General features: G+C 42.8%; 1 protein-coding gene across 1 annotated transcript; it reads right to left on the bottom strand.

Annotated features, from left to right (window-relative positions):
* Positions 1-824: 824 nt before the first annotated feature.
* LOC310699130 (olfactory receptor 13H1-like) lies at positions 825-2,016 on the bottom strand. Its single transcript, XM_083486758.1, has one exon. The coding sequence runs from the start codon at positions 1,862-1,864 to the stop codon at positions 932-934; it is 933 nt and encodes a 310-aa protein (XP_083342884.1). The 5' UTR covers positions 1,865-2,016; the 3' UTR covers positions 825-931.
* Positions 2,017-13,663: the final 11,647 nt, after the last annotated feature.

The raw sequence follows: 13,663 nt of genomic DNA, 5'->3' as shown, positions 1-13,663 counted from the left end.
ACAATAGTAAACTGCGCCGATATTTTTATGGATAGCAATTTATGAGTAAATGATTGTATACATATAATAATGCATATAAATATGCCAGAATTGTTTGTATTTTTAGCAGAACATGGGGGGGGGGACCTTTCTTCTTCTCAAGATTAATGAGGAAGCTGGAAATCAGAAAAAAAATCATACAGATAATCTTAATATACAGATTTTCAGAAAATTCCATCCCTAATACCGTGCAACAAAGTTGTGGTGGTTGGATACTCCTAATAGCTAGACAACGTAGCCAGTTAATCTTGCACCATTAGGGAAATATATTCTTATTAAGTATTTTTATTCTTCTCACAAGAAGCCTCTGGCATTTTTTCAGAGCGGAGACTTCCTTTTTTGAGGGTGAGGGGAATTGTTAACAGGTGGAATTTAGTGGCAACTCTAACTTGAAGCCCTCCATTTATGCATAATGTGCTGAGCTGCTGATGCACTTTTTGCAAAAGTAATCCTGACTGATGCACAAATTAATACACATTATAAGCAAAAATACATTTATTATTCATATAGTAAACCTGGAGTGTATGTGGCCATAAAATGGGCATAATATTATACATATAACAATGTGTATAACACATATAATGAAACATAAAATATGTCAGAACTGTTTGTATTCTAAGGAGAAGTGGGGCATCTCAATTAGGATATAAACTGCCTTAAAAAGGGTGAGGTATAAATAAATATATAATAATAAAATAATAGTAATAAACTGAGCAATTCAAGACACTGACCACAAGCACATGGGAACTAAAAGTGGGGCCCTCTTTTGCACTGAAGGCCTGCTTAATATTGATCTTTCCAATAATCAAATTAACACAACCAGCTGATTTCCTACCATTAGAGAACGACAGAGCAGTTGTAATGGACAGATTTTCTCACAATATGACTAATTTCATTTTGGCAGTTTCTTCTTGATCACTCTGCACACAGCTCTCTTTACTTCCTTGTTTCTCAAACTGTAGATCATGGGATTGAGCATAGGAGTCACCACCCCATAGAATAGGGAGATCAGCTTGTCCCGATCAGAGGAGGATCTGCCATGTGGCTGAAGATACGTAGACATGGCTGTGCCATAAAATAAACTAACCACAATCAGGTGGGAGCCGCAGGTGGAGAACGCTTTGCTCTGACCTTCTGCCGAGCGGATCCTTAGCACTGCCAGGCCAATGCGAATGTAAGTCACCATGATGAAGAAAAAAGGAACAACAAGAACTGGAATAGCCCGAGCAATTGAGAAGATCTCATTGATGCGGGCATTGGAACAGCCCAATTTAAGGACTGCCTGGGCTTCACAAGAAAAATGATTGATGATATTAGGGCCACAAAAGCTTACTGGTATGAAAAATACGGGGACCACAGCCAGCAGAAAAGCAATAATCCAGGATGAGGCTACTAAACTGATACAGAGCCTACTGCTCATGATTAAGGTGTAATGAAGGGGATGACACACAGCAGCAAAACGGTCATATGCCATGACAGCCAGAAGAAAGCATTCTGTCATGGCAAGGAAGAGTCCACAGTACATTTGGGTCAAACAATTTGTAACAGGAATGGTAGCTCTAGCAATGAAACAGTTGGCTAGGGTTGGTGGTATGCTGTTTGTGGTGAAGAAGATGTCTATCAAAGAGAGATTGCTGAGGAAGAGGTACATAGGGTTGTGGAGGTGTGAGTCAGCAATAATTACCAGAACCATAAGGCCATTGCCAAAGAGAGTAATACAATAGGCTATCAGAAGCAGCCAGAAGAGGACCATCTGAGCTCTCGGGTGATTCGAAAGTCCCACCAAAACAAACTCTGTAACCATTGTATTGTTTTCACCTGTCATAACCTTCTTCAACTAGTCTGTGAGGAACAAAGTGAAAGATGTTGAAGCTAAAATAGAGTGGAGTAAACCAGATTTTTAATCAATGAATGAACATTTATCTAGGTAATAAAATCGTGTGCACTGATTTTTAATTGGCGGTGTCATTGCTAAGACAACTGAATCATAGAATCATAGAATCATAGAGTTGGAATAGACTACAAGGGCCATCGAGTCCAACCCCCTGCCAAGCAGGAAACACCATCAGAGCACTCCTGACATATGGTTGTCAAGCCTCTGCTTAAAGACCTCCAAAGAAGGAGACTCCACCACACTCCTTGGCAGCAAATTCCACTGTCAAACAGCTCTTACTGTCAGGAAGTTCTTCCTAATGTTTAGGTGGAATCTTCTTTCTTGTAGTTTGGATCCATTGCTCCGTGTCCGCTTGTCTGGAGCAGCAGAAAACAACCTTTCTCCCTCCTCTAACTGGACTGTCTCTGTTGGAGTCTTGCCCTGCAACTTACACCATCAGTGACCTTGGGCCATACTGATTTCTAGTCCAAAATATCTAGAAAGCAGTGGGCTAACTCTGTAAGTTTAACAACTGGCTGTTAGTGGTGTAGTGTGTATTAAGGAAAGATTGCTGAGGAAGAATTACATAGGGGTGGGGAGGTGGAAATTAGAAATAATTACCACAGCCATAAGACCATTGCGGAAGAGAGTGGCATTGTGAACTAGCCAGAATGTCATTGTGTGACACCAGTTCTCAAAAATGAATTTGTTTTCAAAAATTATTTGCATGAGATAGACTTTTCACTTCCATGTGACACCTCTTTTTAGCTACTGTATATCACTCAGCCATGGTCCAAAGGTTAACATTGGTAATAGTAGTAAGAATGCCATAATTAATTAAATTATTGTGTTCTCAGTACTATGTCATGTTTACTTTAATAGAGACACTGGCACACTTTGCAAGGGTTGTCTTGTGCAGCAAAATATACTTCTGGCCCCCCGACTACCGTATGGAAAATATAGGACTTGCCTCTCCTGATGCAGAAGTCAACAATCTGCAGTTTAGTCTGTAGCACAAAGGGATTAATCAGGGCTCATAATTCCAAAGCTATATTCTTAGTTGGAAACTTAGGTATTCCTTCAAAGCAGATATTAAAGGTTTTCCCACCCTATTTCCTCACACATTACTGTACAGCATGTGGTGGCAAATCCAGTATCTGAATGTGAACATTTAGCCCATTCATATTTTGCATTTTGAGATCTGTCATGTTTCCTAGACCAGAATCAAAATACCTTTATTGAACCCCTGCCTCAAAATAATTTACACTCTACCAATGATAATTTCAAAGAGACAGTGGTGAGTTTTCCTTAATTAATATATCCTGCTGGGATTCTACCAAGACTTAACAGATGTCTTTCCAAATGGTTTAAAAAGAAAGCTCCTGGAGAAGGAGGTTCCCACTCTTACTCCCGTGGTTTTATTCTTTCATAAAACAAAAAAGTCTCACCTGAAGAAATGTGGGGTTGAGCTGCCTGATATGTACTTGGTTATCAAAGTGGATCAACTTCAAAAGGGTAACAGACGCCAACTCTTATTTTGATTCTGCAGGCTTTTGAAGCCAGTTTTCTACCTCACCCCTCGTAAGATCAGGGAAACGAGCATACCAGACACTGGAGAAAAGGAGAGCAAACCTTAGCTAGATTTCCAAAGAATATTGTTATTCCAGTTTTATATCAGAGCCTCCCTTTTTTCTAAAGTTGCCTTAATGGTTAATGGTTTGCATGTCCCTATGGATGTGAGTGGCAGATTCCCTGTTGCCTCACAGCATTAATAATAAATGATAAGTAATGGAAACTCTAGAGATTTTTCCACTTCAGATCAGAATCAAATACTGTGGCTCATATTAGACTGTGAACCAATGAAGGCAGTTTAATTGATCAGTCAACTGTCTTCCAATTAATTAACAACCCAAGGCTGTAACTCTGGTCTCTGAGAACCTACATTCCTTAAGCTGTAGAGCTTGGGGCAGTATGAGTCACTGGACCCAGTTGCATAAAAAGACGATCTCCTTCTGGTCAGAGGAGTACAGTCATACCTCGGGTTAAAGTAGCTCGGGGATGAGTATTTTCGGGTTGTGCGCTGCGGCGACCCAGAAGTAACAGAATGTGTTACTTTTGGGTTTTGCCGCTCGTGCATGTGCAGACGGTCAAAATGATGTCACATGCATGCGCGGAAGCGGCAAATCGTGATGTGCGGATGCAGGTTGCGTTCGCTTCAGGATGCGAATGGGGCTCCCGAACCACTGTACTTAATTCTGCAGCCAAAGGTCAATGGGGCAGAATGGAACTAAACATATTGACTACATACGGATGAGAGCTGTAACGGGGTAATACAATGTAGAAATGGAGACAGAATCTATTTTAAATAGGATTTGGTGTTCTGACCCAACTGAGCTTTGCTTCCATCAGACCACATCAAGCACCCACTTCTGAGCAGCTTGTGTATTGTCAGATTTCTTTTTAAAAGTCTCAGCTAATTATATGAAAGTTTATGCACACAATAACATGCAAAAAAAATACATATAGTACATATAGAGTCAAGTTATTTACTATATTATATTTGTACAGCATTGTATTTTAATATACACATATTTTCTACAGTTGTAGGCATTGCTGTATGTCACTGTTTATGTGTTGGTTACTTTAGGAGTCTTGGAGTTTATATTCAAATGATATCGTATATATGTGGGCAATAATGCTTATAAGAATGCATAAAATATGGATAAATCATTCCTATCTTTAGCAGAACTGGATGGCAGAACTTTGCTTCTCATCTAGATTAATGAGAGAGATGGGAATCAGAGATTAATGAGAGAGATGAAACGGCTAGAGTGCCAGTGGTGGAAAACTTATTCTGAATCAGGCCGAACATGGATTAGAGATCAATGTTTAGCCTACCAAGTGGCAATAGCAGCAGCAAAGTGGATCTTCTGTTAAATCTGTGGGAAAGGGCAGCAGGAGATTCTTTCAGGTGGTTTCCATTAGATCTAATTGAACCACCTTTAACATTGGGGCCTGGTGGAGACTCCAAGATCTCCTGCAATGATTTTGTAAACATTTTTGCAGAGAAAGTCACCCAGAGTCGCTCCACCATGTGAGCAAGCCTGGGGTGGGAAGGTGCTAGAGTTCTGACTGGTCAAGTTGTGTGGGATCAATTCCAATCTGTTACCTCCGAGGATGTGGACAGACCACCTGTCTCCTTGATCCTTGCCCATCCTGGTTCATAAGAGTGAGCCAGGAAGGTCTGGGCAATAGGCTTCAAGGGGTGCGAATGCTTCCCTCTGTGAGGGAGTCTTCCCAGATCCACTGAAAGCAGCAGTTATTAAACCACTTCTTAAAAACCATCTTTATACCCGGTCACTATGACCCAGTCTCAAATCTTCCATTCTCGGGCAAGGTGATTGAGTGGTCGATAGTTAAACAAGATCCAGGCATCCATGGAGGATAAAGACCATTTGGATCCCTTCCAAATGGGATTCAGGCCTCATCATGGGACTGAAACTGCCTTGGTCTCATTGTTCAATGATCTCCAGCAGGCTAGGGACAAAGATGAAAGCTGTTTCCTAGTTCTGCTGGATTGTAGCACCCTGCTTGTGGTTAACGCTTAGCTGGAATGAAATATTCAACGCAGCAACAGAGAAATTAAAATAATAATTTATTTGTCAGACAAATAAATGAGAGGCACAGTGGTATATGGTTACCAAGCTCTGGCCTGGCCTCCTGCCATTATGGCCAGCACTTATATTCCCTTAATCCAGCCCCCTTTGCTCCTCCTGTGGCTGCCTCTGTTCAATCAGCCTGGTTGAATTTCCTATTGGCTGATTGCTATAACCAATTCTAAAAGATACACCCATATCCTCCTGTCCTTATATGGAACACAAAGAGCTATATATTGTTACATCTATAAATGACAAATAAGTAGTAATATATCTTACATGTGTCTCAACAAGGAATCTTAATTACCAGCTCACCTCTTGCCTTCCTTGCCCTCCAAAACAGATGGTTAATAATTTTAAATTTTTGTCTTGAACAGATGTCAGAGACCTTGGGTTCATATTCTCATGCATCTTCAATGAAATATCTCCTTTTGGAGGTCTTTAAACAAAGGCCTGACAACCATTTGTCATAAGCGCTCAATTGGCGTCTCCTGTCCGGCAGGGGGCTAGGCTGATGGCTGACTTAAATACAACTCTTACAACTATATGAAATAAGAATCTAGCATTTGTTAAATCCTTTGCATAATTACATTTAAGCCAGCATATTTAAACTTCCTCAAAGTAAAAAGGAAGGAACAGTAGGAAGGAACAGTTTACAGCCTCAAAATAAAATAGGAAAAAAAGCCTCTTCCCCTGTTTACACTCCCCCCCTTCTCCAGCCAGTTGCTTTGTTTTCCATGTGCTCTTGGCCTTTTGTCCTGTGGCTCAAGTTTAACGGTTTTATTTTACTATTTACCCATTCCTAATTATGTTTATCTCTGCCTTTGTTATCTTCTGTAACATGTAGGGTCAGTGTCCTCACTCAGTCTGTAATTCCAGCTTTTACGACTTTGAGAATTGTTTTCTGCTATCAATCAAGGGGGCCCCTTGTCTAGGAGGAAAACATTGCCAAAGGTTCTCTAAACAGCTGGCCTTCTTGCCTGGCATGAAACATTTGAAAATCTAAGCCCATTTAATTTAGGAACCTGATCAAGATATAAGCCAATATATGCCTTGATTAAAAATGCAGTCTATATTCAGATGCCACATCCCCCCCTTTCAAGCTCAAGGACCTTGCTACCAAGCGTCCTTGATAGCTTGATCTTCATCATATTCCTGAGGTAAGGCTCTATATAGTGCCATGATATGAGGTAGAGTTTCATTCGAAATCATCTTGCTAATTGTACTCCTAAAACATGAAATGATACATGGCATCATACATAAAACCATTACCACTACTGTCAAGAAAAACAAACAAGACAATAGTATCCCTTTAAGTCCTGTGACATTAGGTAACCAATTGGTGAGCCATCCCATATCCCATCCTTCCCATGTTTGTACTGGGACATGTGCTATACTCTCCATCTTTGTGGCCAACACACGGATTGCCTCACCATTATCTGAAATGTTAAAGCAACAGGCATTCCCTGTCAAGTTCAAGACTCCACATAGGCCTCCCTGCCTGGCAAGTACATAATCCATTCCCATTTTCAGCTGCAAAATAGCGGCTCTACTTTCATCCAACTGTTGTGCAATAAGTCTCAAACTCTGGGCCGTTGCATTGGTTACAAGTTCCACTACTGCTTGCAATCGAATTATTCTGTTTAGATTATAAATAGGATCCCGTGCCCCTTGTATGAGCTCACCAGGATTCCAGGAGGCAGGATCATAATAGGCTATTATGCGCTCTGGCGGCCAATCATCAGTACCGCTCCAACTTTGGGTACTTCCTCCTGCTATACGAGAAATATCAGCGTTTCTTCGTGTTCGCTTGGCCGAACTAGTGGGCATAATCCACATTGGTGGTAATACCCATCCCAGGAAACAAGTCCCACTCCATTTGGAAGGGAGTTTCTTGTATGCCCATTCTCCACATATCCACCACAACCATCGGGTCTGAGGTTTTTGGTACGTGGAGTACAGAAGGCGAAATATCAAAAGAGGTAGAGAGTTCACAGTGCAGTATGTTAGATTGCCTTTTTCTGTCACAGTTATGTTCCATACCACTTTCCATGCATGAATAAAAGGAGGTGCACAGGGCAAGGCATTCCGAGTTCGATAGGTAGTACCGTGTGCCCAGGTATGACTATTCTTAAAATAATCCCAAGTATAGTGACAATGAGAAGAGCCTATCATGGTAGAATCAGCTGCATCTGATGATTTATGTACACAGAATTCCCCTTGTACAGGTATAACTCGTAATGGTTTAGTTGAGTTCCATCCGGGGAAATTCTGTATTTCTGTTTGGTGTGGTATTTCGCTTACCATACCAATGGCATCTAATGGTATCGGTAATAAGGGCATACCTCCCTCTGAATCATCTGGCCCAAGAGAACAAACAAGGCAATTGGTCCTATTTGCAACATTGGCTACCATTTCAGCTAAACCTACCCACATATTGTGGTCATGACGGAATCCATATTTAGCAAATTTGGTCAGATTCAAGGACCCTTCCCCTTCCCAAGGGATCAGGATTAATAATAAAATCATGTTGATGTCTAGCATATGCATTCCTTCCACAAAAGATTACCTTATTGTGATAGCATAAAACTATTAGTCCCAATATAATTCCCCCAGTGACAGAAATGGGGAACCACCAAGACCAAAACATATATCCCGAGGATCCCCAATGAGTAATATCCCTGATAATTGTTCCACAAGGGGGCAGTCAATTAATTGTATAAGAGAATCTTTCCTTTCACAATCGCTGGTTCAGATGCTCCTCAAGCTTCAGGCATGCGCAGGTCAGCCAGCTTCCAGGTTGTGGCTGCAGCAGGCCGGTCGTCTAATGTTGCCCGTGACCTAGCCCGTTCCCCGTAGGGCTAGATACAGGGGTTTTTGGAGAGAGTCAGTTTTAAAGGATTAGAGGGGTCACCTTTGCACGTCCAACTGCCTTCGGACTTCTTCAAACGGGAGTGATGAATCCAGGGGGTCACCTCAGCTACCTTCACCGCTGTTGGAGTAGAGAGCAAGACGGTGTAAGGTCCACGCCACTTAGGTGCAAGTGGATCACGTTTCCACTCTTTCACCCATATGCTATGCCAGCCTGGAGCTGATGGATCGGCACGGCAATGCTGCACGGCGTGCGCTCGAGGGCCCACCTGTTAAGATAAAAAAAAACAAACAAACACGGGAGAGAGACAAAAACACGGGAGAGAGATTGCACTTGTCCCTGTGTCGCATGGTCTCCTATTTGTTTGAGGTCAGTTGGAATATCCTGAACAAAGGAGGGCGGCCTCCCATACAGGAGCTCAAAAGGTGACAACTTAAGTCTTTTTGTGGGTGCGCACCGGACACGAAACAGTGCTATGGGTAACACATCTACCCTCCTGAAACTTTAGACATATTAGTGGGCTTCTGGCATGCCCTACAGATACCTTGCACAAGCGTCTGGCGGTAGGTGGTAAGCCTGGCCAGGTGAATTGCATTGTTTGGATCCCAATTAGGATCTTCCAAGGGAAAGTTTTCCTGGAGATGACGGTCAATATTATAAATATTTCCCACTCTGGCCTGCTCACGCAAATATATCTGTGCCTTTTCAATTATGTCTCTCCTTTCCTCAGTGGTGAAGAGAGTATTCAGGAGCTGGCGACAACCTGTCCAAGTAGGACTATTAGTATTTACTATTGAAGTCACCAAGTCCATCATAGCCTGAGGTTTTTCTGCGAAAGATGGGGTGTTTTCCAATTCATCAGATCTGTAGTCGTGAATGGAATATATTGCAGGGTCGAAGTTCGAGGTGGCCGTGGTCCAGGTTGCCCATTAACCAGCACAGGCTCCTCAAGTGCATCAAATACTCTTCTAAGAGGGGCTACTACGTGACCTTCTTCTTCGCTTTGCTCTAGGGGCCTCAAATCATAGGGGATGGTATTTGTCCCAAGGCGTTCTTTTAGCAGCTTTATACGCCTGGCTGTATTGCTTGCTGACCGATTAAGGTCTCCCTGTAACTTCTGTAATAATTCTCTAGGACTTAGATGTACAGGGGTTTGGGGTGGGCAATTAGTTGTTCCATTAAAGGAGACTGTAGATGGAGTTCTACTGGGACTCACAGGTGGAATAACCACTTCTGCTTGGGCTTCATTATAGGACTCCAATGCCTCCTGAAGATATTTATCATAATCTATCAAGGAATCAAGTTCGGTGACTCCAGCCCCATTATTCATTCCACTTTTTTGCCTTGGGGTTACAACTGGTGGAGGGTTTGAATTAGGCTCCCTTCGATGTGGAGCATAGGGTGGAGGTGGAAGCACCTCTTCCTCTGGTCCCTCAAAAATGGGTTTGAGTTTATTTGGCAATATTCCTTTCCTAGCTTTGGCTTTTACAGCCAATAATTTGCATCGTTGGACTTTGCATTCCCTTATCCATGGAGGATTTTTATTTAATGTGCTCAGCCAAGAATCTATATATGAAAATTGTTCTGGGCACCCTCCAGTTTCTTTGGTGATGTTAGACCAAAGTTTGCTTACTAAATTTATATCAAAGGTTCCCTGAAATGGCCATCCAGTATTTTCTTTTGGCCACTCTAGTTCACATAACATTCTCAAGCGTTCTGGCGTCATTTTGACTCCATATGCCCCTGAGAAGGCTTTCTTAAAATTATTTAATATACATTCAAGAGGTGTATTTCCCCCCTTTGAACCCCCAACTCCCATTGTATGGCCCTGTGAAGTATCCACTCAGTCACTCACACACACACCTTACTGGGAAACGAAGTAGTACTCACTCCACACTTAGGTCAGCTACACATTGTACTTTCTCACACATGCAATGCGCTAGATACTTCAACCACACACTACCTCCCAATCTTCCCTTTTCCCTACACCAGATCACCATCTGATGTACCCAGCCACCTAGCGTACTCAGTTCCCCTTTACTGAGACGCAGAAGTTTGATCAGGACTTCTCTTCCTCCCAATTAGTTGGAGGGCCAAAACCCCTTAGTGCACTTACCCTTAGCTGGTTCCCTGTTTATTTCTCTGGTTCCCCCCGGTCCGTCGCCATCGGTGGGCAGGGTATCAGACAGACGAGACTGCTGCGTTCCCCTGGAAAAAATTTTTCCAGTGCGCGCTGGGTAGGCAATCAGTTGTCCTCTCTCTTGTACCCCGCCCAGTGAGGCGAAGGGGCTGCGTTCCAGCAGACCACTTATCCGAGTCACAGGCACCATAAAATGTAGCACCCTGCTTGTGGTTAACGCTTAGCTGGAATGAAATATTCAACGCAGCAACAGAGAAATTAAAATAATAATTTATTTGTCAGACAAATAAATGAGAGGCACAGTGGTATATGGTTACCAAGCTCTGGCCTGGCCTCCTGCCATTATGGCCAGCACTTATATTCCCTTAATCCAGCCCCCTTTGCTCCTCCTGTGGCTGCCTCTGTTCAATCAGCCTGGTTGAATTTCCTATTGGCTGATTGCTATAACCAATTCTAAAAGATACACCCATATCCTCCTGTCCTTATATGGAACACAAAGAGCTATATATTGTTACATCTATAAATGACAAATAAGTAGTAATATATCTTACATGTGTCTCAACAAGGAATCTTAATTACCAGCTCACCTCTTGCCTTCCTTGCCCTCCAAAACAGATGGTTAATAATTTTAAATTTTTGTCTTGAACAGATGTCAGAGACCTTGGGTTCATATTCTCATGCATCTTCAATGAAATATCTCCTTTTGGAGGTCTTTAAACAAAGGCCTGACAACCATTTGTCATAAGCGCTCAATTGGCGTCTCCTGTCCGGCAGGGGGCTAGGCTGATGGCTGACTTAAATACAACTCTTACAACTATATGAAATAAGAATCTAGCATTTGTTAAATCCTTTGCATAATTACATTTAAGCCAGCATATTTAAACTTCCTCAAAGTAAAAAGGAAGGAACAGTAGGAAGGAACAGTTTACAGCCTCAAAATAAAATAGGAAAAAAAGCCTCTTCCCCTGTTTACACTCCCCCCCTTCTCCAGCCAGTTGCTTTGTTTTCCATGTGCTCTTGGCCTTTTGTCCTGTGGCTCAAGTTTAACGGTTTTATTTTACTATTTACCCATTCCTAATTATGTTTATCTCTGCCTTTGTTATCTTCTGTAACATGTAGGGTCAGTGTCCTCACTCAGTCTGTAATTCCAGCTTTTACGACTTTGAGAATTGTTTTCTGCTATCAATCAAGGGGGCCCCTTGTCTAGGAGGAAAACATTGCCAAAGGTTCTCTAAACAGCTGACCTTCTTGCCTGGCATGAAACATTTGAAAATCTAAGCCCATTTAATTTAGGAACCTGATCAAGATATAAGCCAATATATGCCTTGATTAAAAATGCAGTCTATATTCAGATGCCACAGGATCTCTCAGTGACTTTTGATATCATTGACCATGGTATTTTTCTAGACCAGCTAGAGTCAGGAGTCCAGGTTCCCGGCTTGATAACACAGTAAACAAATGTCATTAAAAAGGAGGATTTTGAACTGATAGCAAAGAGACAAATACCAGGTGGCCAGAAGTAGAATTGCAGCCAACTTTTGAATTGATATTAAGGAGACAAACACCAAGTGGCCAGTGGTAGAATTGCAGCTACTTTTTGAACTGATATTAAGGAAACAAAGGCTGATTAGCTGTTTTCCCTGTGTAAAGGTCAGAGGGGGCAGGGTTTCTGTTGAGGCAGGGGATTAGCTGTGGGAGGAGCTTATCAGAGTTTGCAGGGCATCAGTTGAAGAAGGAGCAAAAAGGGTTTTCTTGTGTGTGTGTGTTTCCTTGTGGCAGTTAGATCCATCTTTTAGATTTAGGGGAGCTAGTCTCAAACGTTTGTTGGGGAGATCTAGGTGTTTTTTTGTGTGGGGGAAGTTATTTGTCCTGTCTTCAAGTTTTTATGATGGAGGACCTCTATAGCCAACCCCAACGACACGATCTCAAGATGGAAGGGGAGGGAACAGCTGCAGTCGCCTGCGATTCCTGCGCAATGTTTGCCATCTTGCCAAAGGTTGCAGGCAGCTTTACCTGCAGCAATTGCATGTTGATTGCCCTCTTAAAAGACAAAGTCCAGCAACTGGAGGAACGTGTAGCTACGCTCCAAAGAATTAGAGAGCTGGAGCTCTTCTTGGAAGCAACAGAGCACACCGTCTCCACCAAGGAGGAGACAGGGGACTCCCCTGAGACGGAGTCTAGTTCACCAACACAGGAGCCAGATATATGGAGAAACGTGACTCAAAGAAGTAGGAGGCCCAGGGTTCACTCTGATTGCTTAGAAATACACAATCGCTTTGAGGTCCTCTCCCCTAGCATGGAAGACGAAGAGCAGACTCCATTTGAGGATCTCTCCCTCATTACAGTCGATCAGGTATATGAAGACGAGCAGCAAAGTCAGTCCTCAGGGAATGTGCAGGCGACCTTGGAACGGACAGCTCACGGAAGAACCCCGACCAAACCCAAGAGGAGGCGTGTAGTGGTGATAGGGGATTCCCTACTGAGGGGAACAGAAGCAGTGATCTGTGGGCCTGACAAGATGTCTCGGGAAGTGTGCTGTCTCCCCGGGGCTAAGATCCAAGATGTAACTGAACGACTGCAAGGAATCATAAAACCCACTGACAAATACCCCTTCCTCTTGGTTCATGTGGGAACCAATGACACTGCAAGCAATAGCCTCCAGAAGATCAAAAGAGACTATGAGGCTCTCGGCAGGAAATTGAAGCAACTAAATGCACAAATTGTCATCTCATCTGTCCTCCCAGTTGAACGCCGTGACCCAGGGAGAGAGGGGAAAATAGTGGAAGTGAACAGCTGGCTTCGCAAATGGTGTAAACAGGAACGGTTTGGATTCTTAGATCACGGACTACAGTTTCTTGAAGATGGACTTCTGGCAAGTGATGGGCTGCACCTCACAACGGTTGGGAGAAATGTTTTTGCCAAAAATCTCAGAAACCTCATCAGGAGGGCTTTAAACTGACTAATGTGGGGGAGGGAGACAGTGCTCCTGAAGGTAGGAGTCTATCAATTAATGAAGATGATCATCCAAATGTTATAGACCAAATGGAGCAAACAGCACGCGGACCTAGTGGTGGGAGGAAAAA

This window comes from Podarcis liolepis (genome assembly GCF_965112155.1).
Source record: "Podarcis liolepis genome assembly, chromosome: 2".
NCBI classification, from domain to species: domain Eukaryota; kingdom Metazoa; phylum Chordata; class Lepidosauria; order Squamata; family Lacertidae; genus Podarcis; species Podarcis liolepis.
The sequence above is the reverse complement of the archived record's forward strand: the minus strand, read 5'-3'. Positions and strand labels throughout refer to the sequence as shown.

Coding starts and splice junctions, on each gene's coding strand:
- LOC310699130 (XM_083486758.1), bottom strand. CDS start 1,864: ATGACAGGTGAAAACAATACAATGGTTACAGAGTTTGTTTTGGTGGGA.